The sequence below is a fragment of the Lampetra planeri genome, chromosome 36, assembly GCF_965212315.1.
Source record: "Lampetra planeri chromosome 36, kcLamPlan1.2.h2, whole genome shotgun sequence".
NCBI lineage: Eukaryota > Metazoa > Chordata > Hyperoartia > Petromyzontiformes > Petromyzontidae > Lampetra > Lampetra planeri.
In genome coordinates, this window is record NC_136142.1 from 5,851,533 (window position 1) to 5,878,303 (window position 26,771).

The window sequence follows — 26,771 nt, forward strand, 5'->3', positions numbered from 1 at the left end:
TCTAATTCTGAGTTTCCGCTAACCACAGCTCTGCTCGAACCCTGGGAAATATGCTCGTCCATAAATGACGTCACGCACCTGGGGGGGGGGGGTCAGACATTTGTGACGATGTGTGACGAGGGGGGGGGGGGGTGAGAAATGTGACGTCACATCAAAATGCGCAACTTTAAATAAATATAGACAACACGTTCTACTTAATTAAATATACTTTTTAATAAATGTTTTCTCCTATAACATCAGAGTGCAACGCCACATTAAATACGCACTACAATGACAATAGTTTAAAGTGATTTGAAGCATGTTTTTTTTGGGGGGGGGCAGAGCTTTGTGACGTCATGTTTGAGGGGGGGGTCTGACTTTTTGTGACGCCGTGTGACCACTGACTAGGGCGGGGGGAGGTCAAAAATCGCCCAAAATCGCGTGACGTCATTTATGGACGGCCCCTAAGGTGTCATCGTTATCACGTGTCCTGGCAGATCAAGTATAGCAACAACAACAATAACAGGTTACAAATACGTGCAGAAAAGATACCTCTGCACGTGATTACATTCGTATTAAAGTGGGTCAACAGTTAACCAAGTGATTACAGCGATAAATTAAATGAGACATTATTTGGTGCTGCTGCATTGGCAGTGGTGCACAAGCAACAAGAAACTCAACACATTAGTCAAGAACAATGGAATGGCTACAATATATCATCTCTCTCTCTGGCCTTTCCTATGTGCTATGAAGAAGGTCCATTGCCCAAAACGTCAGCATGCTTTAGTCATCACCAGCAAGAAGAGACCTGCAATATATTCGAAGCTCTTTCTCCAGTTGAAGATTACATTCAATAGCCACAAAATGCGTTTCTGTCATGGTGGTTGAGTGGCCAAACTGCATGGCGGGCATAGTGGGGAGTGGTGGTGCAGCGGTTAGCACGCTGCGACACGAATCCGGCAACCCGAGTTCGACTCCCGCTCACAGCCAACACCGTTGGCGATTATTTGATCCGCTCCTGGGCCTCCCCTCGATCGACTCAGCCTCAAATGAGTACCTGGTGCGGTGTGTAAACATCGCCACTGGGGAGGCAAAGGCACCTGGGTATGGTGCTGGCCACCCACCCCCTCGCGTGCCGTACCGGTCTTCATCGGTGCTCGCTAACAGCACTTTGCCCAACAGTCTGTTAAAGCTATACGGGGGGTCTTTGTCTTTGTGGTCACATACAGGTCAGTACAGGTCGGTGAAGATCTTTAGAAACATTTTTGTGGTTATCGAAGATTTTGCCTGTTACTCAATGCAGCAGCTACTTTTAGATAACTAACTACTTACTATTTAAAAACTGTTGATCATAAAACATTAAAAAATAATCAGGCCCTATGGTGTAACGGGCAGTCTCGAACTGTTATTGTTTACTCTCTCTGACCTCACTTACTATGTGCTATGAAGATGAGCCGTTGTCTGAAATGTCGAATATTTCTATTTTTAAATCCTTGCGCGCTTGCTTGCTTGCTTACGACCGTGCAAATTTTTCGGTCGTTTTTTAACCCACTTCCCGTGATCCAATCGAGCTGACATTTTGCACACAGACTCGTTGTGCGTGACAATTAATGTTCGTGAAAAATTTTTCCAAAATTTTACACTTTTTAGGACAAAAATATTATATTTAATTACCAATTGCATAATGGTGCCATGCAATCATCTGACCCATAGGTGACAGCCATCTCAAGCCAGAGGACGAGAGGACTCTAACCGCCACGCATATAAAGGATTTATAGTGAAAAGCTTTGTTTTTACGGGTTATACTTGTTTTCCTTTTAAGACCACAGTGTAGCAACAAATGTGTTGAGTTGGGAACGGCCATTGACGAACTCGGGTTGCCAAGTTCATCGGCTCGTGCCCCACTCCATCCCGCGGTGAATGTCTGTGTTGCTGTCACAGTGAGTGGCTCTGCTGTGGCAGAGTGGTTGGAATTCTCGACTCTGCACATTCTTTTCGTGCCAGAGAGCGATCGATGTCCGTGATTCTCGAGATCTATATGGAGTGAAAATCTTAAAATTGGCACACAAAACTCTTTTTATATTTTTTTATTTGACCAGGTAAGACCCACTGAGCTCTCTAGCTCTTTTTCAGAAACGACCTGGCCATAAATGATAGCCCAATGAAGTGGCTTATCAGGTGGGAAATTCATAGCAGCCAAATGCTCAAAAAAATTGTCGAGCCCGCTTGGAACTAAATATTTGAGTGAACATCACAAACACATTCCTGCGGAGGGAGCTGGTAGGAACGTTGGGTTGCTCGGTCAATGGCCAGGGTCAACGGCGGCGTGGTGTATTCCGCCAATATGCCCGACTGTGAGGGCGGGCACAAGCCGGCGTGAGTAGGTTAAACGTTGAGTTTTATAAGGGCACCACGGGGTGACCAGCCCCTCCCCACCCAGCCCCACCCTCCCACCCCCCACCCAGCCCCACCCTCCCCACCCAGCCCCTCCCCACCCTCCCCACCCTCCCAACCCAGCCCCTCCCCACCCTCCCCTTCCCACCCAGCCCACACAGCCCCTCTCCACCCTCCCCTCCCCACCCAGCCCCTCCCTCCCCACCCAGCCCCTCCCTGCACGACGGACGGACACAATAATCCCCTGTGGGCTGGTGTAACCAGGAGGTTCCTACCAGTAAAATTAGGAAGTGTAATGCAATGCAACAGAGTCGGTTAGCACACAGTTAACGCATAGCCTGCTTGATTACGTTCTTCCAAAGATTGCTAAATTAGAAGTTAAGTGTGGAACAAACAAGCACGGCAAACCCTCCAATTTATCTTAACATGTTTTATTGCCAGAGAGGGTACATTTATTCCTATTTTTTCATTACTTTGCAACACATTGTTTCGATGCTTTTAAAAGCAGCCCCATCCCACCAATATCCAGCCCCCCCCCTCCACACACAACCTGCTCAGCTTCTGAGATCTGACCAGATGGGGCACATTCCTTGGTGATTTTGGCCAATCGATCTGCAAAGACAAAGATCCCCCGTGTAGCCTAAACAGACTGTTGGGGCAAAGTGCTCTTAGCGAGGTACATGGGGGGAGTGTGGCTGGCTAACACCTCGCCCGGCCGCCTTTGTCTCCCCAGTGGCGATGTTTACACATCGCACCAGGTACTCATTTGAGGCTGGCATACCTATCAACCCCTTATCAGGGCTGCCTACTTATTACAGACCAATTCAGACCTTCTTGGTCACCACGTGCTCTTATAAATCTCAACGTTCAATCCGACAAAGTCACAATCACAAGGCAAAAACACAAAAAACATTGCTGTTGCCCCCAATTGAAATGGCTGTACGCCGTACATGGACCTGAAAATTCAAGTTTCACACGGTGTCATCAGAGGGCTTTTAGGAGATCCAGTTGATATTCACACACACAGAGGAGGGCGGCGAGAGATGGAAGCAAAGCTTTAACTTGGTGATGATTGGCTGAGGGCCTCTTAACAGCAATGTAAATTTGTTTGTGTCGTGGGAGTGGCTCGTCAGCACCCAGAGGAGGGTTGCCTTCAAGCTACAATTTTCGGGCAGTGTACGTATCGGGTTTTTTAACAACAGGAAATTGCTCAATTAATTCGATAATTTGGTTAAAGTGTACTCGTGACTTGCAACGTATTAATTTATATGGGGGGGGGGGGGCATTTAAAAAAAGTTTTTTGGTGGATTATATTCGTTTAAAGCAAAGGTTATTGTTGTTGTATGTGCGTGCTATTGTTTGTGTTATTAAATGTCGGATCCGTGCCACGTGGTCCCACGTGCGCCATGGTGGAGAGCCGAGGAGTTGGATAACCGATTTGTAATCAAATTAACTTTACGTTATTGAACCTCTGTCGCCAACACTTCTCGTCGAGGACTTTGTTGAGCACAATTAGCAATCATCAAAGGTGTTGTTATTGTTGTTGGTAGGGGCCCTCTCCCCATAATGGCCTTCTAACTACTGCGTGTGGTTAATCTCGCCGTCGTTTTGATTTTAATCGTTTAAACCAGAGATTGTGAATGTTCCTCATTTGAAGCCTTAATTTATAAGCATTCACTGTCTTGTCCTAGATTGCTAATTAATTTCCGTCGCAATTATTTTTACATTTTGTTTAACGCAGGCTTCGGTTTCAACAGTTGGGCCGTAGGCCCAGACCCCTAAGATTGTCAAAGTTTACGGAGTTTAAGAAAAAATCTGTATCTTTAAATGGCCAATATTGTCGCTTATGCAATAACCTCGTTTAATAATTACGTTGCCACATCAGCTACTTGTATTAACCACTTACATAAATGCATCGCTAAATATCTTATATGGAGGAAGTCTTCAATGAGTTCCAGTATCTGCAGTTATTTACCTCGGTGTTAATCTTCTTTATAATATGGCACAATCCATTACTTGTCAAATACTAAGACATCTGCAGTTATTTACCTCGGTGTTAATCTACTTTCTAATATGCCAGAAACCCTCTGGCTCCTGCTCTTAAGCTGATATCATTGCTCCATCTCCACGATGGTCCTCTCGATTTCCATTCCCTCCTTTGTCGTTCCTTAATAATTTTACTGAAGATGTTCACATGCAGCAAATGGCGTTTGGACCACAACATGCCAATGTTGCCTGCGTTGTTTTGTCTTTGACGTTCCAAGTTATTGAATGCATTCTGTAATGTTCAGCTTTGATATGATTCTCTAAAACATTGGAAAGTGGAATCTGTGAGAAGCAAATTAGCATTGTGCCACGCGTAGAGCTTTCATGAAGTATCAGAACATTTTCTTGGTTCTTTCGGTAAAGTCACGTAGAAGGGAAATAATAAAATAATAAAAATAAAACATAAAATTATTCTTACGACGTTTCGGCCACAACGCAAGCAGCCGTCCTCAAGTGAAGAACAGGTCTGTCGAGAAGACAGAGTCTGAATGACACACTCCAGGCTTGGAGCGACTATTTAAGCTGGGATGGAGGGGGGAAGGGCGCCTTGACAAAATAATTTGCATATCAAGAGGAATGTAGCATATTTATGGGAAATGCAGATATGCGATTAGTACTACTTGTGAAATGCGTAGGAGGTTTGGCGGGGGGTTTAAAGTCATTATGCCCGTGCATTATGCAGGATTAGCATCAAAGGGAGGGGATTAATAAAGGGAAGGAATGTTATTAGTATGTAGCTGTAGTAACTAAAACACCACGTAAACAACTAAAGTATAAACTACATAGTATCATCAGTATACTAAATATACTCTCCAATAAGCTGAGCTACTAACAGTAAGTAATACATTACAATTCTATGTCGTCAAAAATATAATATGCTTCCAGCTAAACTTTATTCTATTTTATTATGTTTTATTTTTATTATTTTATTATTTCAATTCTACGTGACTTTACCGAAAGAACCAAGAAAATGAATCCCTGCGGTCACGAAAGCTTTAAATCGAAATTTATTAGAACATTGCAGAGATCCCACTAAAAACTCAACACATTCGCCAATAATATTGGAATGTGCAAAAAATAATATATATACGACGTTTCAGACAATATCCCTTAATTGCACAGAAAAAATATTCACGAAATAATGTATTTAATACTGTATATGCATCATGTTAGTATGACACCTGTGACCAAATCACCTGCAATGCGCCCGATCTGGTCAGATCTAGTTAACAAGGCTGGGTTTGAGCCTTTAATCCACACAACCACCCATGCACCAAAAAGGTGTTGTCGACTGCTGGCGACTATGTTACCAGCAGCACAAGGGCAATGCAGTAGCATCCACTGTTGTACCGTATAACTGTGCCTCCCCTCACCTACACCAATAGGGCACACATGGTCAAGTGTGGTCAAATAAGCACTGCGACCCACGTGGAATGGGGAAGCCCATCTGCCAGCACTTGATTGGCAAAGGCCTGCACCTGTACAATGTTATATGCTTCTGACTTGTGTGCATTTTTCCATTATTTTTCCTTAGCTCGTGTACCGTGTGTTCATGTTGAACTTTTCTCAATGACCTTCGTGGAATCGAATGCGTTGTTTGCAAAGGCGCCTACCTAAACAAATATTTTCCCAGTTTCACCAAATCAATAGTAGTACAGTTGTAGAAGCTGTCATATTTCAAATTGATGTTGAAGCTATTGGAACCTCATTTGCCAGTAGAAAAATATGATAATTGTTTTTTTACCCTTTTATCTGGCAACAAAACTGACACCTTTTTTTACAAGGAGTCATGTTTGCATAGACTACAATACCTACAGTCGGAATGCAAGATAAAAGGGTAAAAAAACTATCATATTTTTCTACTGGTAAATGAGGTTCCAATGGTGTAAATGCTTACCCCGAGCTCTCATAATCTGATGGTGCATTGTCTTTGAGTTGTGCGCCTTTTGGCGTCATCTGGTCAGAACCGGCCCTAGACCTTTGGGGGCCCTAAGCAAAATTTGGTTGGAGGCCCCTTTGATGTATGATTTTTTTCACCCACTCGCTAGCAGTGACTCTAGGGGGCCCTCTGCTGGCCACGGGGCCCTTTGCAATTGCAAGGGTCGCTTAGTGGCTGGGCCGGCTCTGCATCTGGTCCAACACCATGTGAGACTAGGCTCTAAGGAAAGCTGTCTCGGGTGTGGACCAATCAACTTCAAGGACAGTGCATACATTATCAGAGTTATGTTTTTTGTTTGCATTCCGACTGCAGGTATTGTGGTGTATGCAAACATGACTCTTTGTAAAAAAAAGGTGTCAGTTTTGTTGCCAGATAAAAGGGTAGAAAAACAATTATCATGATGTTGAAGCTGTTGACTAATTCTTCTGTTTTCTTTCCTAACAGTCTTTGCAAACAGAGAATTAAAAAAAAATGTTGTAAATTTCAAGCGATGGATCTCCCAGAGAATAACAGAAGCGGTCAAAAGCGTGCCATCCCTGATCGAAGGAGAGACAAGAGATGCTGTAGCGATTTGGATACGTGTCTCCAGATACCCGAGCATCCCATTTATGTGGAAGAAATTTGCATGAAGAAGGAAGAGGAGGGGGAGGAGGATATCCATTGTGATGATTTGGACAAGGAGGAGCATCTCCAGTGTGATGATTTGGAGGGTGTGGACACTCACAGTGCTGGGCCATGTGGAACTCTGCAGGCCACCCAAGGCACTGCTGACGACTTGGATCAGACAGACGATGGTGGTGAATGCTCTACTATAGAGTCGATTGGAGATAAGACTTTATTGTGTTCCGAAGATGACCTTGAGGAAGAAGCCCTTCAGAAGGATGAGACTGCCTCTGCTGAGAGATTATCGTCACCTTTTGGGGGACGTCCTGCGAAGGCTGTCAACAATGAGAACGCAACCGAAGAAGGTGCTTTGATGGAGTCGGGTAAAATTATTTTCTCGTTTTCAGAAAACGTCCTGCACAGTGAGGCCGATCCTGAGGGGTGTGAGAATATGAACATAGTGCTCTTGAATGATCCCATGTCTCCTCGCGATTCTGAAGGATCGGACGTATATCAGCACTTGGAGCACGACGTGTTTCCCAGCAACGAGACGCAGCACAGGCAGAACCCCGCGGACATGATTATTCAAGTGGTGATCAGAGATTCTCTTGATCAACACGCGGGCAAATCTAACGTCGTCGATAAAAACGATGGAGCAGTCGATGACCGTGGCCATGACCCTGTTGCTTTGGACAACTTGGTCGATGCTTCCCAAAAAACATCTCTCTTCAAGAACAACAACACCGACAAAATGTATTGGAGCGTCACCAAAGAAGTTAGCGGTGGAATTTTTGATTCCTCATCCGTCTCGGCACCGTGCGGCGGGATGCGAGTGGGTGAACTCCGGTGGAATTTGGAGACGGAACGGGACGCGATTGACAGTCGAGTCTCCATCACATCCACAGAGTCTGAGCAAACAAGTCAGCACGGTTCTCCACTTTACGGCAGCGCCTGCTCGGAGCCGGTACAGCCTTGCTGCAGCAGTAGCAGCAGTGCCGCCTGTCAAGCCGTGCTCACTCGGGAGGTGCTCAAGATCAAATTGCACCACGAGTCGCAGTCCGTGCATCAAAAGGTGAACGCTATTAGGGCGCAAGCCTTCTCAGATGCCTCCGCGGTGTACAACTTTCAGGACAAGCGGAACACAGGCCACACCCTTCCTCCAGTCAACCTGGCAGAGTGCAAACACTCGGGACTCAACATAGAGTCCTCGTACTGCACGCACGACATGAGTCAGCAGCACCAGCGGCTTCAGGAGGAGTTCTGGAAACAGCCGGTGCAGTGCCACCCCCCAACTCTTCCACCCGGTCTCCCCGCACCCTCGAGCCAGCCAATGTTTCCATGCCCGCTTATGCCCGCTGAAGAATGCTCGGGTCATTCCCGCAGAGGTTTGGAGGTTTGGACCGAGCCTGCAGTTTCTGAGCCTCCGAAGAAAAAAATCAGGACCCTCTACACTCAGTGTACGTGGAACAGAATGAATTGGCGAGGGCAAGGGTGGGGAACCTCTAGGGCATTTTGAAATGACAGAAGTGACTAAAGTGTCTGTAAATGTGTGATATGCCAAAGGTATTCTTTTGGTCTTTCGATAAAGTTATATCTTTGTTGATAGCCACTGGCTATCAACAAAAATTCGTTCATGAAGCCATCCATATATATAGCCATCCATATATACAGACATAGGCACAATTTCAACCGAGAAGATGGGTACAAACTCAGCAATCACTGGAAGGACATTATCAACCAGTTTAAGTCATAACTGGCTATGATGTTTCCATTTTAGACCTGGCAATCCTTTAATTAATGGAAGCCCACCACCGGGACCATCACTGCCCACTTCTACCATCATCACTAGCAGTAGCCCTTTATTGGTGGAAGCCAACTACCAGTGCCGTGGTTGTCCTCTACGAGTACCATCACTTACATTAACATTAGCGGCCCCACCCATGCTGATGACACTTGGGCTACGCCCATTTCAAACCTTTATAAACAGTTTGCCTTTAGAGGCTAACCCCCTTTTTCTGAGGACGACCGCTTGTGTTGTTTTCTTTGAACCTATCTACGTGACTTTACCGAAAGACCCAAAGAATATGAGTTCCTGCAGTCACGAAAGCTTTAAGTCAAGATTGATGCCAAAGGTATGTATTTGAGAGTCCTATTCTGCCCTTATAAAGAAAGAGGCTCTCAATCCCTGATTTTGGAGCTGTAGGCAAAACTATCTGTCTAAAAAATTAACCCGTAAAAACAAAGTTTTTCACTATAAATCCTTTATATGCGTGGCATCGGTTTTATTTTATTATTCATTTCTGTTTTTCTTGAGTAAGAGTTTCATTTTTATCACATTGGTATTTTAAATTAAATATGAAAAAAAAAAAATTCCCTAAAAAGTGGAAAAAATTTTTAAAAAATTTTCACGAAAATAAATTGTCACGCACAACGAGTCTGTGTGCAAAATGTCAGCTCGATTGGATCACGGGAAGTCGGTTAAAAAACGACCGAAAGATTTGCACGGTCGTAAGCGCGCAAGCAAGCAAGTGAACTTAATATAAAGGATTTAAAAAGTAAGAATACATTTCACTCCCAATGGTCTTGTCATGTTTCACACTGCCCAGTGCGGGTGGGTCTCCCCTAGGTCAACCCAGCTTTAAATAAGTATGTGGTGCGGTGTGTTTAATTATCATCGCTGGGGAGACAAAGGTGGCCGGGCATAGTATGGCCACTCACCTCGTGTGCCGTACCGGCCTTCATCGGTGCTCGTTAACAGCACTTTGCCCAACAGTCTGTTAAAGGCTATACAGGGGATATTTGTCTTTTCCGAGTGTAGGTCAGCTGGATAAGTTGGAGAAGGTGTTCCAGGAAGACTGCTACCCTGACCATGAGCGACGCCTCTTCATCGCCTCTGCTATCGAAGTCTCACCACAGCGAGTCGTGGTAAACGCTGACCTTCAATCCATTATCATGATCATTGTGTCCAGCGTGTCCTCGATTGGGATATTTCAGGAGTGGGGTTCCCCGTATATGTGGATTCTAAACAAAGCTCTGTTCATCTTCTTGGTTCTTTCGGCAAAGTCGCGTAGAAGGGAAATAATAAAATAATAAACTTAAAACATAAAATAAAATTTTCACGACGTTTCGGCCACAACACAAGCAGCCGTCCTCAGGTGAAGACAAAGCTGTCTGAAAGACGGCGCTCCAATGAACACCGCTAAGCTTGGCAGCGTATTTTAAGCTGGGTGGGAGGAGAAGAGCTCCTTGGCATGTACATGCTAATTTCTGACTTTAACATCCTGCTAATTCTCTCACATTAACACAGCTTATTCAATGCTAAATTCTTCTGTTGATATGTAAACTCCTTTGTCAAGGCGCTCTTCTCCTCCCACCCAGCTTAAAATACGCTGCCAAGCTTAGCAGTGTTCATTGGAGCGCTGTCTTTCAGACAGCTCTGTCTTCACCTGAGGACGGCTGCTTGTGTTGTGACCGAAACGTCGTGAGAATTTTATTTTATGATTTTTATGTTTATTATTTTATTATTTCCCTTCTACGTGACTTTACTGAAAGAATCAAGACGATAAATCCCTGCAGTCACGAAAGCTTTAAATAAAAAAAAAGCTCTGTTCCTTTAAGAAAACGTTCCCATTTGCATATAACATTGGTTCTTAATATTCTAAATATAAAAAGCATTGTAAAAGGATGAAACAAACACCATTGAAACCCCCGAACATCATAAAACAACTGCTGGAACTCACAATTTCTAGAGCAGGGTCTCACAATTTCTATAGCAGTTACTATTCAGTAAAGTATAAGGTGGTTAAAATCGATTCAGGACCGCATACCTGTCAACCTATATGGTTTACCCGTATTCTTGTAAAGGGAAATTGAGTTTTCAGTTCCATACGGCGTACAGCCGTTTCAATTTGGGCAAATTTTTTTCGTCAATTTGTTTGTGTTTCTCTCTTGTGATGGGACTGTAGGTTGAATGTTGAGATTTATAAGGTCATAGGGTGACCAGTAAGGTCTGAATTGGTTTGTAATAAGGTAGGCACTGATAACGGACCGGTAACCGAATGAAAAAAAACGGTTACCGATTTTTCCTCGCATATAAACATGTCTAGCAATATACAAAACATGTTTTTCTTTTTCATTGGGATTTGAAGGCAGCTGCCACAGTGGTGTAGCGGTTATGACACTGTAGGTGTAATCAAGAGGTTGCAGTTCGACCTGTCAGCAGGGTATTGACGTGTACACGGCTCCATACTCCATCTGTCTGCTAATATACCATTGATAAGACATACACTGCCGATTCATTTGTTGGACCCTGCAATTTTTTTTACACAAATTATGGTGCGGCGCTTCGTGAAGGTGTGGTTCCAGAACCGACGAGCCAAGTTACGGAAGCTGCAGCGGCAGAAAGCGCAGGCCGTGGACGTCAAGAAACCCCCACGTACCATCGGAGCCACGGCAACCACCACCACCATAGCCAAAACTACCATCACGGCCACCACCACAATTAGCCGGTACGTCATTGGTGTTTTTGCATTCACATTACAGTTTAATTATACGTAACGATGTGGATTTATATAGCCTTTAAACACGACCTCATCTTGGTGTCGGTCACTATGCGAGTCTGTGGGGTTTCTTGCGCGAGTCTGGGTTTCTGTACGAGTTTAGAATACAATCAAAACATCGTGGATCCACAGAGCATCTACATGAGACCGCATCTCAAGATTCGTACAGAAGCAGAGGAGTGGGGATTTTTTTTATTTATAGAAAGCAGCAGTGGGTCGTATGCAGAGGAAAGAAAGAACACAAATCTTGAGCTTGGATTTGAGCAGGGGCAGGGAGTTGACAGCACAAACGGCTGGGGGGGAAGGGAGTTCCAGACTAGGGAGGTGCCCCTCGCCTCACTAGTCTGGAACTCCCCCTAGCCGAGGGTGGGGGGGGTGGGTCAGGGGTGGCACACTAAGAAGCAATGATGCCATATGACACTGCTTCAGATTTAACCAAAACAATGGCAACGTGTCCCTCGTATATACTCGGGTTGCTTAACGAGAGACGGTAAGCCGGCAAGCGTTCGTATTGCCGGTTCCAAGAGGCAGGAGCCGGCAAGCGTTTCCTGTGGAACACTCCGAATAAACGCACTAGTGGTACTCGCAGACATACACTCCGCACGGCGCGTGCGACTCTGATTGGCCAGCAAGCAGCCTTCTCAAATTACCTCTGCCTATGACAGGGCTGCAGTTGATTGCTTGCTTGCTGGCTTAAGGGCCTCTTGAGAAGTTATTTGTATTCTACTCCCCCACGCTGACGAGACATGTTGAGAGGACCTGAGCATACCAACAAACTTTACACCACCGCAGGAGACCTGCCAATTGACGATCTGTGGAGTGCCCATTGTTCTGCATGGTGGACAGAGGCGAGCATATTTCAGAAACTTCCCCCATTGTTGCAATTGCTGAGCCGGGAGACTGGATCTAACCACTCTGTGTAGGAAGTCAATTGTGCTTGCCATTACACCGCATATAAGGTGACAAACAGACACAAACACACAGGGTTGCACATTAATGTTTTTTGTTATACATTGCTGTATGTACAGCACAACCAGAAACCATTTTTACATAGTTCACAATGTGGTTGCCAGTAATGAAAGAAAAGCGGGTTTAACAACTCTAGCGTGTATCTTGTCTGTTTTCTCTACGGCAGCCTTCCACAGGAAGAACCGGGCTCAGCGTCTCAATGTCCCGCGACCTTCGTATTCCAGCAGCCGCCTCGCCCTATGACCCAGCCGCCGCGGTCCATGCCGGCTGACGTTGGCTGTGCCCCCCCGGGTTTCCGCGGGCTGCGTTTGCAAACCCCCGATGGGGGAGTCGCTTGTGCCGCGTCACCAGCGCCGGTGGGTAGCAGTGGCCCCCAGCTGCCCACGTCGAGCCTGCCTTGCGCAACCGCTGCCCTCTCGGTACCGCCGCCGCCGCCTCTGTCCGGAACGTACTGCAGCTTCGTCTGCACGCCGGGTGGGTGTGCACACCAAAGCGGCGATCGCACAAGTCAGACAAGGTCCCGGTTTTTACGTGCAATATCATAACGGTACAATGGGTGCACCTCAATTAATTGATTGGCAGGTCCACGTAGAGGGGTAAAGTCTGAGTACTCTCACCTCTGCCAAGATGTCTGGCCAGCGTAGAGGAGTGGGTCAAATAGTCTCTGCATGCGCTGTCTAGAACTCTCTCTCATGGAGGGCCATCTGCCAGCGGTGGCGTGAGGAAGTACTTGCTCGGCTGGACCTTTAACGTTTTACCTTTTACTTGTGAACCGCAATATGCTAGAGGTCCAGTTGCATTGGAAAGCACCTTTATATGCCACGTGGTGACAGGGTGCTGCATGTTTCAAATTTGAAAAAAATATCATAATGGGCACAATGTGATCCTGTCAAGGAGCATAAACCATCACGTGAACTCTGGTCATTCTCGTAGCAGCAGCGGCTTTGGGCTGCTCATTGAACAATGGCGGTAACTGCATCGTGCGTTTTCAGATGTGCTTCTGGGACCGTCTGGAACGCTCTTCCGATATTAGGAAGCCACTGGAGCGATGCACTTTTAAATCTAGGTTGAAAACTAATTTTTTTAGAACTGCTTTTTGTGTTTAGTTTGTCCTACCCCCACATTTCCGATTAGCACAGTTGGTTACGTACGGTACGAAAGAAGTTCAACATACTGTAGTCCCTTGGGAAACAGTGACATCGGTTTTTCGGGGAACGTTTCGGCTCCCATAGGACCCCATGGTTTCGGCTAATGTTAATATTTTGAGTATTTAGACCTCCACTGGATTTGTTTACATTGTTTTCTGTTTTGATAGTGGAAACAGCTCTCTTGCAGACTCAGTGATTTTTCATAATCAACGTTTTTGGGTTTAGATCGCGTTATTTATAAATGTGTCGTAACCCTCCACCACCCGACACGGCCAATCAGTAAAAAAGTGTCACGTTGACAAAAGACAAATAGTTCACTGCTTTAGCCCACCGGTATGTTGAAGTGTGAAACCACAACATTTACAATTTGAGTATGACGTTTCGCTTGTAATTGCATCCAGCATCATCGGGCAATTCATAAGTGAATTCGATTAACAGTTATTTCGGTTAACAGTTTTCGTGGAACAGATTAAAAACGTGAAGCGAGGGACTACTGTGCATACGTCCAAATGTGCATGACGCAAAAGGCAAAAATCCTAGTCCTACAACCACAATTGTATTTTGTCCAGACAAGGAACGAGAATCATACGACGCTGTGCCGTGGTTTGTTCTCCGCCCGCTAGGATTGGAGCTTGGGACAGAGATGAAAAGGACGTCTCCACCACCACCACCACCACGACCACAGTGCAGTGATGGTAGTGACGGCGGCACGGCAGGCACAACGCTCCCCAAAGAGCCGCGCAGCGTAGCCAATTGGTGTTCCGGCCTCGCCAACGCCACATCGATGGCCACAGCCGCCCCGCCGCTGCAGTTGATGAGCCCACCGTTGATCAAGCGCAGCGCCAACTTGCCGCTACACATGCCTGCAACCCACGCCGTGCCGCTGGAGCAGAACGGACCGGAGCACGCGCCTGCGATCCCCTGCAACGTTGGCAGTGTCCAAAGGTGAGTTGGGGCACAGTAAAGAAAACTCGTGAGTCGGCATCATCACCAGCCATGGTCTGCTGACTTTTGGATAAAGGCCGCGCCCACGACATCCCCATCCCTCGTGGTTCCTGTGATACTGAAATCCACATTGTTCCTCTGCAGTGATTATTTTTGGGTGGGTTCCCTCCTTTGGCTACTGCTCGGTCATTAGTCTAGACCAGGGGTCGGCAACCAAAATAACAAGAAGAGCCATTTCTTTCCAATTCGGTACAAAATTCAGTATTTCAAGAGCCGCAATGCATCTGAGTACATACTGTACATACGTACATATCGTCAAGAAGCAGCCCGTAAAGAGCCGCATGCGGCTCCGGAGCCGTAGGTTGCCGACCCATGGTCTAGACCATCGGTTATTGTCATCCCCTTCTTTGCGACGTATCATGCCCAAAACCCACTTTTATCAACAGTCAAGACAATGTGATATCTCTTAACTCGCGTATGATTTCTAATCCACGTGTGATTCTATACACGTGTCCTGAGTTTTACAAATCTTTAACTTCAACTGCGAAGGATGTATCGTGGCGATGTGGCCAATGTTTACTCACATGATCATAGACAATCTTGTTGCAGTTGGACAAGGAGGTTGACAATCTAACTGATGTTGCAAACCATACCCATTGTTATAGATTTCCTTTGTGCGTGACTGTCACCGGTAATTATAATCTGTTAATACTTTGGTACATTTAGTATTAGCAGCAATCTTCGAATGCAAGGCTGTCGTGAAGGTGCTACATTTCACAGACCTAATCTTCAGTAGTTTTCACTGTCGGGGGCAAGGTGGTTGTGTAAAATCTTAATCGAGTAATTTGCAGGTAATTTTTTTAAGTTGGACCATGATGCTGGCACTTAATGTGTGAATAACTTCATGGGATCTTGAACGTCCACTGTGAAGCAAACAGCACATGTATTACGTTTAATACAAGCACAGTATTAACCAGGGTGGCCTGCCGGATTTGAACCACAAAACTCTGAAACAAGCGGCGAATGACATTCCCGACGGGCCATATCATCGCTCCGTGTCACGATAATGTCATTGCCACATTGGCCTTGTAATTGTATTGCGTTCTTAGAGTAACAGTTGAATGACTGTTGCATCTATCTTACTTTTTACCTTGTGCAGGAATGCCTTCTGGGAGGACAAACAGGAGGAGGTGGAAGCAAGGCCCAGTGGAGTTAGCTTCGTCCACCCGCACACATTGCTGGCCAAATCGCGAGGCAGCGTCATCACAAACAGCGTGGACTACGCAGGGGAGCACGTGCCACCAGCTAGCGCAGAGGTATCCAGCACGCTGCACATCCTGAGCAGGCCGTTAGGACCAACACGGTTAATCTTCTTGGTTCTTTCGGTAAAGTCACGTAGAAGGGAAATAATAATAAAATAATTCTCACGACGTTTCGGCCACAACGCAGCCGTCCTCAGGTGAAGAACAGGTCTGTCGGAAAGACAGCGTCTGAATGAAACACCACCAGGCTTGGAGCGTATATTTAAGCTGGGTTGGAGGGAGAAGAGCGCCTTGACAAAAGAATTTGCACATCAAGAGGAATTTAGCATATGGGAAATGCAGATATGGGATTAGTCATTACTTGTGGAATGTGTAGGAGGTTTTTCACCTGAGGACGGCTGCTTGCGTTGTGGCCGAAACGTCGTGAGAATTATTTTATGTTTTATTTTTATTATTTTATTATTTCCCTTCTACGTGACTTTACCGAAAGAACCAAGAAGATGAATCCCTGCAGTCACGAAAGCTTTAAATCGAAATTTAACACGGTTAATGTTTGTCCCATATTAAAGTATAAACTTGTCAAACTTCGGGGTAGAACGGGGGGCAGTGGGTTGGGAGGACAAGTTCAGATATCACTCGCTGGGAATCAAACTCACATCACTGGGCTTAGAGTGCAGTTTGCTAAACACTACCCTACTGCTCCCCCAATTAAATGTCAGCATGAGGGAGGACCTACACGACCGATTAAACAGAATATTCCTGATCGTCTAACCTTGAAAGTTAAGCAGGTTTTCAAGCTGGTTTGTACTTGGATGGGAACACACTGGGTGATGCCAAATATGGTTGGCTTGGGGCTGCGAAGTGGCCAGGGCTTGGCAGTATATGAATGCTTCCTCTCCTTTCCTTTCTTGGTCTGTCCCGTTCCCTCCCATTCTCCGTTATGTAATTCTGTGCTCTGAGATAACGTGTTACGTTATGGGCGCATTGCAAGTGAAAGTTGTTGGATTTAATCTCTGTGAGTTGAGAGTCACCGTGTGTTCCCTACCAGCACGGGGTACCACCGCCGCTGCCCTACATGAAAGGACAGGGACTGCCCATGCACTACTGCTGCACCGCTTGCTTCCCTTCCTTCCCGCCGAGCCTCGGCATGCCGCCCTTCCCAGCCAACAGCCAGGTCTACCTCCACAGCCACAGCCAGCCACCGGACAGCGTAATGTCTTTGTCGGCCAGCGGCGCCAGGAGTCACTGCCAGCTGGCGTCCACGCAGGACTCGCGAAACCAGCAACAGTTGCGTCAATCGCCCTTGCAGCAGCAGCAGCAGCAATACTACTCAAGTAAGTAAGCATGCCCCACCACCCTGTGGCGGTACAATCGACAAGCAAGCAGTGGCGTGACCCAGAGGTCGCAAACGGGTTTTGATTCCTTACCCGTACCCGGCCGCACCAGGGTCGCAATTGGGTACCCGTACCCTACCCGATACCCGGCTACCCGTACCCGGCCGGGTATCGGGTAGGGTACGGGTACCCGATTGCGACCTCTGGGATGAAGCCATGTTGCAGGCGCGGGTGGGTTGATTCTAGTAACTTGAATTGTGAGAAGAGACAAGACGTTGGGAAATGAGTGACAAACGGTTACTCACCAGTGACTCACGGCCTACCCGTACCCGGCCGCACCAGGGTCGCAAACGGGTACCCGTACCCGTATCCGGCCGGGTACGGGTAGCCGGGTATCGGGTAGGGTACGGGTATCGGGTACCCGGTTGCGACCTCTGGCGTGACCTGAGGTGGTATTGCTACCTGCCGTGGCACGCTGCATGGTTATGCACAGTTATCTGCGGTTAGCCACGATTATCCGTGGTTACATGTGAGTGATGGGATGAGTTTTTCCTCCAGGTCAATGACCTCTCATCTGTGCAAAGGTGTGGATAATAGGATGAATCATCAATGCAATCCATCAGCATCATCATGATAATCATCAATATTGATGTAAGCTTGAGGGATGTTTAGCATGGTTTGGATTGGGAGTGCACAGCCTGTGCCTACAGTGTGACCAACAACACTTTGCATTCTCGCTCAATTCAGCTTTGCAGCAAGACTCCATGTACAAGACTGGGTCCACTTCTGAGCTGCTGTTTCAACACAAAGCGAACAGTGACAATGCTGGATTTAGCGATGGGCTGCGCACACAGGTATGTGGGCTAGCCCTGCTCTGCTAGGCATCATCGCTACTTAAAAAAATGTTCGTCAATCAAAATAACCTGCAACCGATGAATCTCTCCATATATGTACACGTCAATCCACTGCTGGGAGATCGAACGGACGAGCTCTCGATTACAAGTCCAGTATGTTAACCATTACATCACGAGCATCCTGGATATAATTTGTGCAATCCCCTGGTTGCTCCTCCCCTCCACGTGTATGTGTGTGCGTGCGTGCGTGCATGGGGAGTGATGGTGAAGCGGTTAGCGCACTGCGCTACGAATCCGGCGATCTGAGTTCGATTCCCGTTCACGACCATTAACAGTAGTGAATATTTGAACCATTCCTGGGCTTCCCCTGGGTTTAGGTACCTGGTGCGGTGCGTAAACATCGGAGCTTGGTAAACAAAGGTGACCAGTCGTGGGGCTGGAAACCCACCCCCTCGTGAGCCTGCACAGGTGCTCACTAATAGCACTTGCCCCATTGTCTGTTAAGCCTACATGGGGGATCTCTGTCTTTGTCTTCGTGCATTCACGCAGACGCACCTCAAGTCTTACGGAATACCGGCCGGGAGGGACCTGCTTACGCAGTCCTACCTGCCTGGCTACACGCTGACTGCCCTACAGCAGCTCCACAGCGGCTATGGGACAGCCGTCCACAGTCAAATCGACGACTGTGATGGGCCGGAGGTGGTGCATAGCGGAGTCCCAAATGGGTTCTATCTCACCATGGACAGTGGCCAAGGTGGCATGGAGGCTGCACAGGCTGCTGCCCTCGAAGCTGGCACTTACCCGCTCGGAAATGCTGCATACAGCTCGTACGGTGACAACAGCAGCCACTTTGGTCAGCCGCTCACCTTCTCGGCAAATCACGTGGCCCTCCCGATTCTCCCAGCCAACGTGGGCCACTCCGCTGACTCTGGGCACTCGTTTTACGCCGGCCACAGGGCGGACATCGGTCACGCGCCCCTGGTTAGCCAAGCAGGCCAGCTGAGCTACTTAACCCACTTCAACCGCTCGTGCCTTGCTAATCACGCTCTCAAACATGAAAACACAGATTGTCTGAATTATTCCGTCGGCTGCAGGCATCCGCACACCTATAATTATAAGCCCGTCTCGAACCAGCCTGTCCTGTATAACAATGTCCCGAAATTTGGCCACTCGGTCCACGGCAATAACGCTGCTCAACCGAACCACTCGGCCCACCTCAGTCACCCCGTTCACTGTCACCACCCCACCCTCCCTCGGCCTTCTTTCAACTACAACCACTCTGCTTTCCTTCAACACTCGGCCGTACCCAACAACGCGACCCCATTTAGCCACACTTTACAAGTGAACCACTCGGGCAGCCGCAGCCCTCTGCCCGTGTCCGTGCAGTCGGCTCACCCCACGCACGCGTTCCGACACGGCCAGCGGCTGTTGTCGAGCCCGACCCCTCTCATCTATGGCACGTATTTCTTGAGCACCGCTGACGAGCAGGGTCCCGGCACATTGCAGTACGAGGCTACGCAGTTCAATCCCAGGTGCGACACCGCCGTGAAATCCCCTGGGCTGGCGGTGTCCACTTCCTGTGCTGTGGGACTAGCGGAGCCCACACAATGCACCTTGAGTGGTGGAGATGGCGGCGGTGGTGGTAGTGCCTTCACGTGGCAGGAGCTCCCGGCAAGCTCCACCGCCACCTCCGCTTCTCAGTTCTACTACCAACCAGCAGACTGCAGTGGCTCTGGTAGCTGCCTCCCTCCTCGCCAGATGTCCAAGGATCACGTGACCGGCGGTAACCCCGTGTCGGACTACGTAGGGCACTCTGGGAACTTGACGGGCAGCCAGTACGTGAGCGCCAGCGGCGCAGCCCCCGCCGGTTCTAGCGAGCGCCACTTTGCACCGGACGACGGCATGGATGGCCGCCCTGCCTGGCCTTGCTCGCCTCTCGGCTCGAGCACCGATCGCCCGTGCCCATCCGACGGAGAGCACGGCGTTGATGACGGCGAACCGAAGTGCGCGGGGGAAATGCTGGTGGAGAGAATCGCGTTCACGGCGATTGACGCGATGGATTTTCAGGACGACGGCACCAAATTGACGGGACAGTGCGGGAGGTCGCTCGGGTCCTGCAGCGACAGTTCAGGTGAGGATGCCGGTGCCGGTGTGCGATGTGAAATACATTGTGGCTGTAGCAACTGCAGAGGTCGCAAACGGGTTTTGATTCCTTACCCGTACCCGGCCGCACCAGGGTCGCAAATGGATACCCGTACCCGGCCAGGTACGGGTACCCGTTCCCTACCCGTACCTGTACCCTACCCAAAATGAGTGACAAACGGTTACTCACCAGTGACTCACGGCGTACCCGTACCCGGTCGCACCAGGGTCGCAAACGGGTACCCGTACCCTGCCGTACCCTACCCGTACCCGGCCGGGTACGGGTAGGGTACGGGTATCGGGTACCTGATTGTGACCTCTGGGATGAAGCCACGTTGCAGGCGCGGGTGGGTTGATTCTAGGAACTTGATTTGTGAGAGAGACAAGACGTTGGGAAATGAGTGACAAACGGTTATTCACCAGTGACTCACGGCCTACCCGTACCCGGCCACACCAGGGTCGCAAATGGCTACCCGTACCCGGCCAGGTACGGGTACCCGTTCCCTACCCGTACCTGTACCCTACCCAAAATGAGTGACAAACGGTTACTCACCAGTGACTCACGGCGTACCCGTACCCGGTCGCACCAGGGTCGCAAACGGGTACCCGTACCCTGCCGTACCCTACCCGTACCCGGCCGGGTACGGGTAGGGTACGGGTATCGGGTACCTGATTGTGACCTCTGGGATGAAGCCACGTTGCAGGCGCGGGTGGGTTGATTCTAGGAACTTGATTTGTGAGAGAGACAAGACGTTGGGAAATGAGTGACAAACGGTTATTCACCAGTGACTCACGGCCTACCCGTACCCGGCCACACCAGGGTCGCAAATGGCTACCCGTACCCGTACCCGGCCGGGTACGGGTAGCCGGGTATCGGGTAGGGTACGGGTATCGGGTACCCGTTTGCGACCTCTGCTGGACGTCCACGCAGGGGAGAGTATTTCGTGTGCTGGACTGGCAGGGGTGGCTCCCCGTGCTGCCGCCTGCCACAGGCGGCCACCCTGGTGCTGGCCTAGAACCAGCAGGGCCTTGCGCTGCTGGCGCTCATCACCTTCAATTAAATTGCCAGTGCACGGCTAACATCAGTGGTGCGTGGCATATTACCAAACCCGCATTGACCAGCGTAATAGGGAGGTCATCCTCCACCCAGTTGATTAACAGGGGCTGTAAATGATTGTCCTTGTCGTTATAGGTGTTGACACGTGAGATAGATGGGTTTGCAGAAACTTTGACGGTTTGTCTACAGGTACCCAAGACTCCACGGGGAGGGAGGAAGATCTCGATCAAGCGGCCCTCGTGCACGAGGAGAACAGAGAATCATGCAGTTCCACTTCACCAAAGCCCCAATTTTAATTTGTTATGTTTTATTTCCTTTTTCCCTTTAGACCAATTACACGGTACTCACCTCGCGACTCATGAGGTCGTGCCATGTTTCTCAACGCCAGTCCTCGCGACCCCCTCACGGTACAGCTTTCGTGATTACCATCAGATTCGTGCAGTGTGAAACGGTGGTAACGGGTGGCAGCCCCATCAATAACTTCCTCTTCCACACTCGCCATAAGTCCACCCAATTGGGTGGATAGAGGCGAGGAGGTGGGGGGCGGAGGGAGCAATTTAATAAACCTACCCATCTTCTTGGTTTTTTCGGTAAAGTCACGTAGAATGGAAATAATAAAATAATAAAAAATAAAACAATAAAATTATTCTCACGACGTTTCGGCCACAGCGCAAGCAGCCGTCCTCAGGTGAAGAACAGGTCTGTCGAGAAGACAGACTCTGTCGTGATAATTATTTTATTATGTTTTTATTTTTATTATTTTATTACTTCCATTCTACGTGACTTTACCGAAAGAACCAAGAAGATGAGTCCCTGCAGTCACGAAAGCTTTAAATCGAAATTTAAACCTACCCATTTCAGCTTCCGCACGGAGTGGGGCGGGAGATCAAACCGTCACACGTTACACCGCAGCAAGATCACATGCAGTGCACAGTGGCTGTACTTGGTCTACGAATGAAAAAAATCACGAAAAACCGGAGTGTGGAGGTGGGTGGGGGGGCAGTTGCGAGGACTGGAGTTGAGAAGCACTGATCGGTGCCCCTGAAGTGCACAGCTGGGAGTCTTGGTGGCACTCGTGCATTTCTGTTGCAGTAGTTTAGTCCCATGACGTGTGGCTCATATTGGAGTTTGTTTGATTCTGGGGTACAGTGAAAACCCCTGATGTGAAGATTGGTTGTTTTCAGGGGTCCAGCCAAATTGAATGTTACATGTGGGAAAGTGTAATATTGGGGAGCATTGATTGTAGATTGTAGATCAATGTGGATTCTTTTTTGAGGGTGGTGATTTGGGAAAGGGATCTTGGATACTGGATACTGGACAACGTTTTCCATGTCACAAAACGTTATCGCGGCGTTATGAAACCTCGTAACGTCGCGCTTTGTGTGTTTTCCCAAATATTAAATATTACAAAGATGGCATAACACAACATTTATTTGATCCACAGATGGATTGAAAAGTTTTGAGTTTATCCGTGGATAAAAATGATCTTTGTTGAGTTTTGAGTGTCACCCCCTCGAATGCGCCGTGGATTTTTTTTCTGAGTTCTTCAGTTTCCGCCCTTACGAAGCCAAACTCAAGCGGAATGAAATTGGGTCACACCTCCTCCCAGTGCATGAACACAGGTCTTGAGACTCAGCAAGGCTTTACAAGGGTAATTAAAGAACATCATTATTATAATTTTCATCATACAATGCTGATTCACATTTAAACGTATTGTGGACAAAAATCATTCCGCGCAGCCAGCGTTAACAAGAGTACACCAGATGTATAGAAGCAAAATGGAATGAATATTTTGCTGTTTATTTTACATCTATTCATGTAATTAAGGTAGATGAGGAAAACATTTTTTTCACGATCTCTGTGTTTGTGCATAAACCTGCTGTCATGTTGGGATTCATTCCAAATAATACGTGTGTAATATGATGCAAGTTTTGGATTTTTATGCTCTAGTGGTGAGGTGATGCAGTTAGAGAAATATCACACAAATAAGGTGTATCTGTTCTGGAGCATGTTCATTCATGTTCACCCCCTTGTATGCATGATTTTTCTTCTCCGGGCACGACAGTTTTGTCCCGCATGAACCTAAGCACTTATTAATGGAACTGGCAAAACGTCCCGATTAATCCGCAACCCTCGTGAAAAAACTCCTGGGTCTCGGTGTGAACTCCCTGGGTAAATAATGACAGTACAATTTTTTTACATTTTTGATCATCAACGTCAACACAAATTTTACACTTGAAAATAACGGTCACTAATTCTAGATTAGAAGCTTTCGTGACTGCAAGGAATCATACTCTTAGTTCTTTCGGTTAAAGTCACGTAGGTAAAAAATTAAATTAAAATTAATAAAAATAAAATAATAAAATCACGACGTTTCGGAGGCAACACAAGTCTCCGTCAGCAGGTGGGACCGTCACAGCCAGATTTGCTGCATCAAGTGAAGCAGCAAATCTGGCTGTGACGAAACGTCGTGATTTTATTGTTTTATTTTTATTAATTTTAATTTAATTTTTTACCTACGTGACTTTACCAAAAGAACTAAGAATATAACGGTCACTAACTTGACATGAAACACTACGTATGCAATGACTCACAGGTCAGTGGTTAAGTGCCACAGACACACGTATGATTGCGATTATAATGCAAGTGTAGGTTCTGTTAACTTCGGTTGAAAGTGGCCTCTAGCGGGGTTACTGAGATTTATCAAACCAACGAACTGCTTTGTCGTTCGCAGGGGATGTGGACTGCACACATCGCCATTAGATTGGAGGTGATTGAGAGGGGATTTAAAAACCTGCGTAAACGCATGAGGAAAACGTAGCGTTGCAAGGTTGTAGGCATTTCCTTTTGCAGCCCCTCACCCCCTTGTGTTGTAAGAGTCATTTCCATTGAGGCGATTGCCTTTCGACTAACCAGGGGATGTAAAGCCTGCACTGAAAATTCGCTGCAGAGTATAGGACCTATAGCTTTGGTGGGGAATATACGAGTCCGTTGACTACATTGTATTTCACAGGGTCTGTGGGCACGAGACCAACCACTCCGAAGGCCTGAAAACTCGCTTTATCCGTGACCGCGAGAATTTTGGCCGTGCTAATTACTTGGTGACGATGCTTTGACACTGGTGCACAAGCACAAATAACTCAACGCATTCGTGAATAATAACTGCCTTATGAAAAGGAAAACTACATGAAGTGCTTTTTTTTTAAAATGTTATATTTAGATATTTTATTTTAATGTAGTTATATTGACGAGTGAGTTTGTTTTGTTAATTGGATACTTACTAGACCTAGCAACACATGTGTGTCTCATTTGATCTCACTCGGTTAATTCTGTCTTGCCAAGTGCCTGTTTATATGAGATGCGGGTTATGTTTTGCATTGTTTTCTGATAACACGTGTGTTCATAATATGTGACACGCCAGTCCTATTCAGGCCTGAGTAATTAAAGCTTCCCCCATGCCTGTTGTAAGGGGAATCGACATTCAGTTAGCAGCAGTAGCAGCAAAGAGGTGCTCTGATCCACGGAGGAGGGCAGTAATTGGTAAAATTATTAAAGTAAATGGTCCAAAACAAGAAAACTCTACCAAATTATATATTTTTTAAATAGCATATTTTACGTAACAAAACTATTTACAATAATTTTGAATCTTTCATGTGAAATTCTCATATCGGAGAAAAAATATATGTAAATTGAAACCTATAATCCCCGATAAGGGCTTCTGAGTTCACCTAATTGAGGAATTCCGCATAGCATCTGTCTGCACTGTGCATTTGTTTGTTGTTGATGTGTTTTTTGTATGGTTCTTGCGTTGCTAAGTTTCACAGTGTTTACCACTCACGGTGTTTCGCACAATTTGATTAAACTTGCACACATGACGCAGGCATGTGCCCTGCAATTATGCCTCTGACAATCAATTCGGATTGCGTCCGATCTCGACAAAAGCTAAGCTGGGTTTTTAGCCTGCATCAGTCCTCGGATGTGTAACCGATGAACGTGACAAGGCTGCTGCAGTGACAGCTTGTGGGGCAGCAAGAGGGCAGAGCACGCAAATCTTCGTTGTACTTTTCGATTTAAAGCTTTCGTGACTGCAGAGATTCATCTTCTTGGTTTTTTCGGTAAAGTCACGTAGAATGGAAATAATAAAATAATAAAAATAAAACAAAATAATTCTCACGAAGTTTCGGCCACAACGCAAGCAGCCGTCCTCAGGTGAAGAACAGGTCTGTCGAGAAGACAGAGTGTCGAGAAGACAACGCAAGCAGCCGTCAGGTGAAGAACAGGTCTGTCGAGAAGACAGACCTGTTGTTCACCTGAGGATGGCTGCTTGCGTTGTGGCCGAAACGTCGTGAGAATTATGTTTTATTTTTATTTATGTTTAATTTTATTATTTCCATTCTACGTGACTTTACCGAAAGAACCAAGAAGACTTAGTTGTACTTCTTTGGTCCCACGTCTGCTGCCTGCAGTCCGCGATGACCGGCGTGGTGAAGTATAGTAGTACATCCCATGACCCGCACCTGCGATTATCACGGTTGACTACGTACGGTGCGAAAGAAGTTCAACATACAAGGCTGGTGCACGTACACGGGCCGTTTGCGTTGCCTCCCGTGAGATCCGCATGGATGTTCGCTCTTGTGACACCGCTCGCCACTGCTGTCGGAGTGGCTTACACCAGAGAGATTGTTCTTACTCGTCCACGATGGCAGAGACGTCTTGGAATAATTCAGTGAACTCACTTTTTTTCCCACCACACGCTACCTGCATCCAAATGTTATTCTTTGGATAAAAATAACGCTTCAGAAAATAAGACGAACCCCCCCCCCCCCCCCCAAAAAAAAAAACTTGTGATAGGTATTTAAAAAGATGTACAATCACGGTCAAAAAGGCAAAGGTCCCCGGTATAGCCTTAAACTTTTGGGGCAAGTGCCATTAGGGTGGCCAACGCCACGCCTGGGTCCGCCTTTGTCTCTTCAGTGGCAATGTTTACACATTTGAGGTTGGGTCGCCCAAGGGGAGGCCCAGGACCCATACAGATCATGGTTGTTGATGTTGCCCATAAGTGGGAAGCCAGGTTCATAGGGCAACTAGCTACCCGTTACGCTATCGCTCACCACTCGTTCTGGTCGTACCCCTACCTGCCTACCCGGTTATCAGACGAACCTCCATTTTGGGGATCGAAGTGCGTCTAGTAATTATGAGAATACTTTGGGTCATGTAGAAGAGCCCTGGTTCCAATAGACGAGCAATGGTGTGTATTTGGTAATGCGTGTTATAGGATATTGCATGATTTTACAAAAGCAAAGTTTGTGGGGAATAATATCAATTTCTGTACTTTTGAGGCATAAGCAATTGGAAAATAACACTACCCAGGAACAAAAAATGTTTTAGTTCCACAGTGAATTATTATTTATGATTTATACACGCGAAGTGAGAGCCAGCACATACAACATGCCACTTCCGTGCCCAGTTACATGCTAATTCTTCACATTAACATCATGCTAATCTCACATAGCTACTTCCGTGCCCAGTTACATGCTAAT

At 47.1% G+C, this 26,771-nt stretch overlaps 1 protein-coding gene across 1 annotated transcript; it reads left to right on the forward strand.

Annotated features, from left to right (window-relative positions):
• Window positions 1-3,131: 3,131 nt before the first annotated feature.
• On the forward strand, window positions 3,132-25,119 carry LOC144730730 (uncharacterized). The gene is made up of 11 exons (XM_078611445.1): window positions 3,132-3,549; window positions 6,803-8,418; window positions 9,780-9,886; window positions 11,315-11,469; window positions 12,656-12,963; window positions 14,261-14,582; window positions 15,742-15,898; window positions 16,893-17,178; window positions 17,926-18,032; window positions 18,582-20,163; window positions 21,421-25,119. The coding sequence occupies exons 2-11, from the start codon at window positions 6,849-6,851 to the stop codon at window positions 21,525-21,527; spliced, it is 4,701 nt and encodes a 1,566-aa protein (XP_078467571.1). The 5' UTR covers window positions 3,132-3,549; window positions 6,803-6,848; the 3' UTR covers window positions 21,528-25,119.
• The last annotated feature ends 1,652 nt before the right edge of the window (window positions 25,120-26,771 follow it).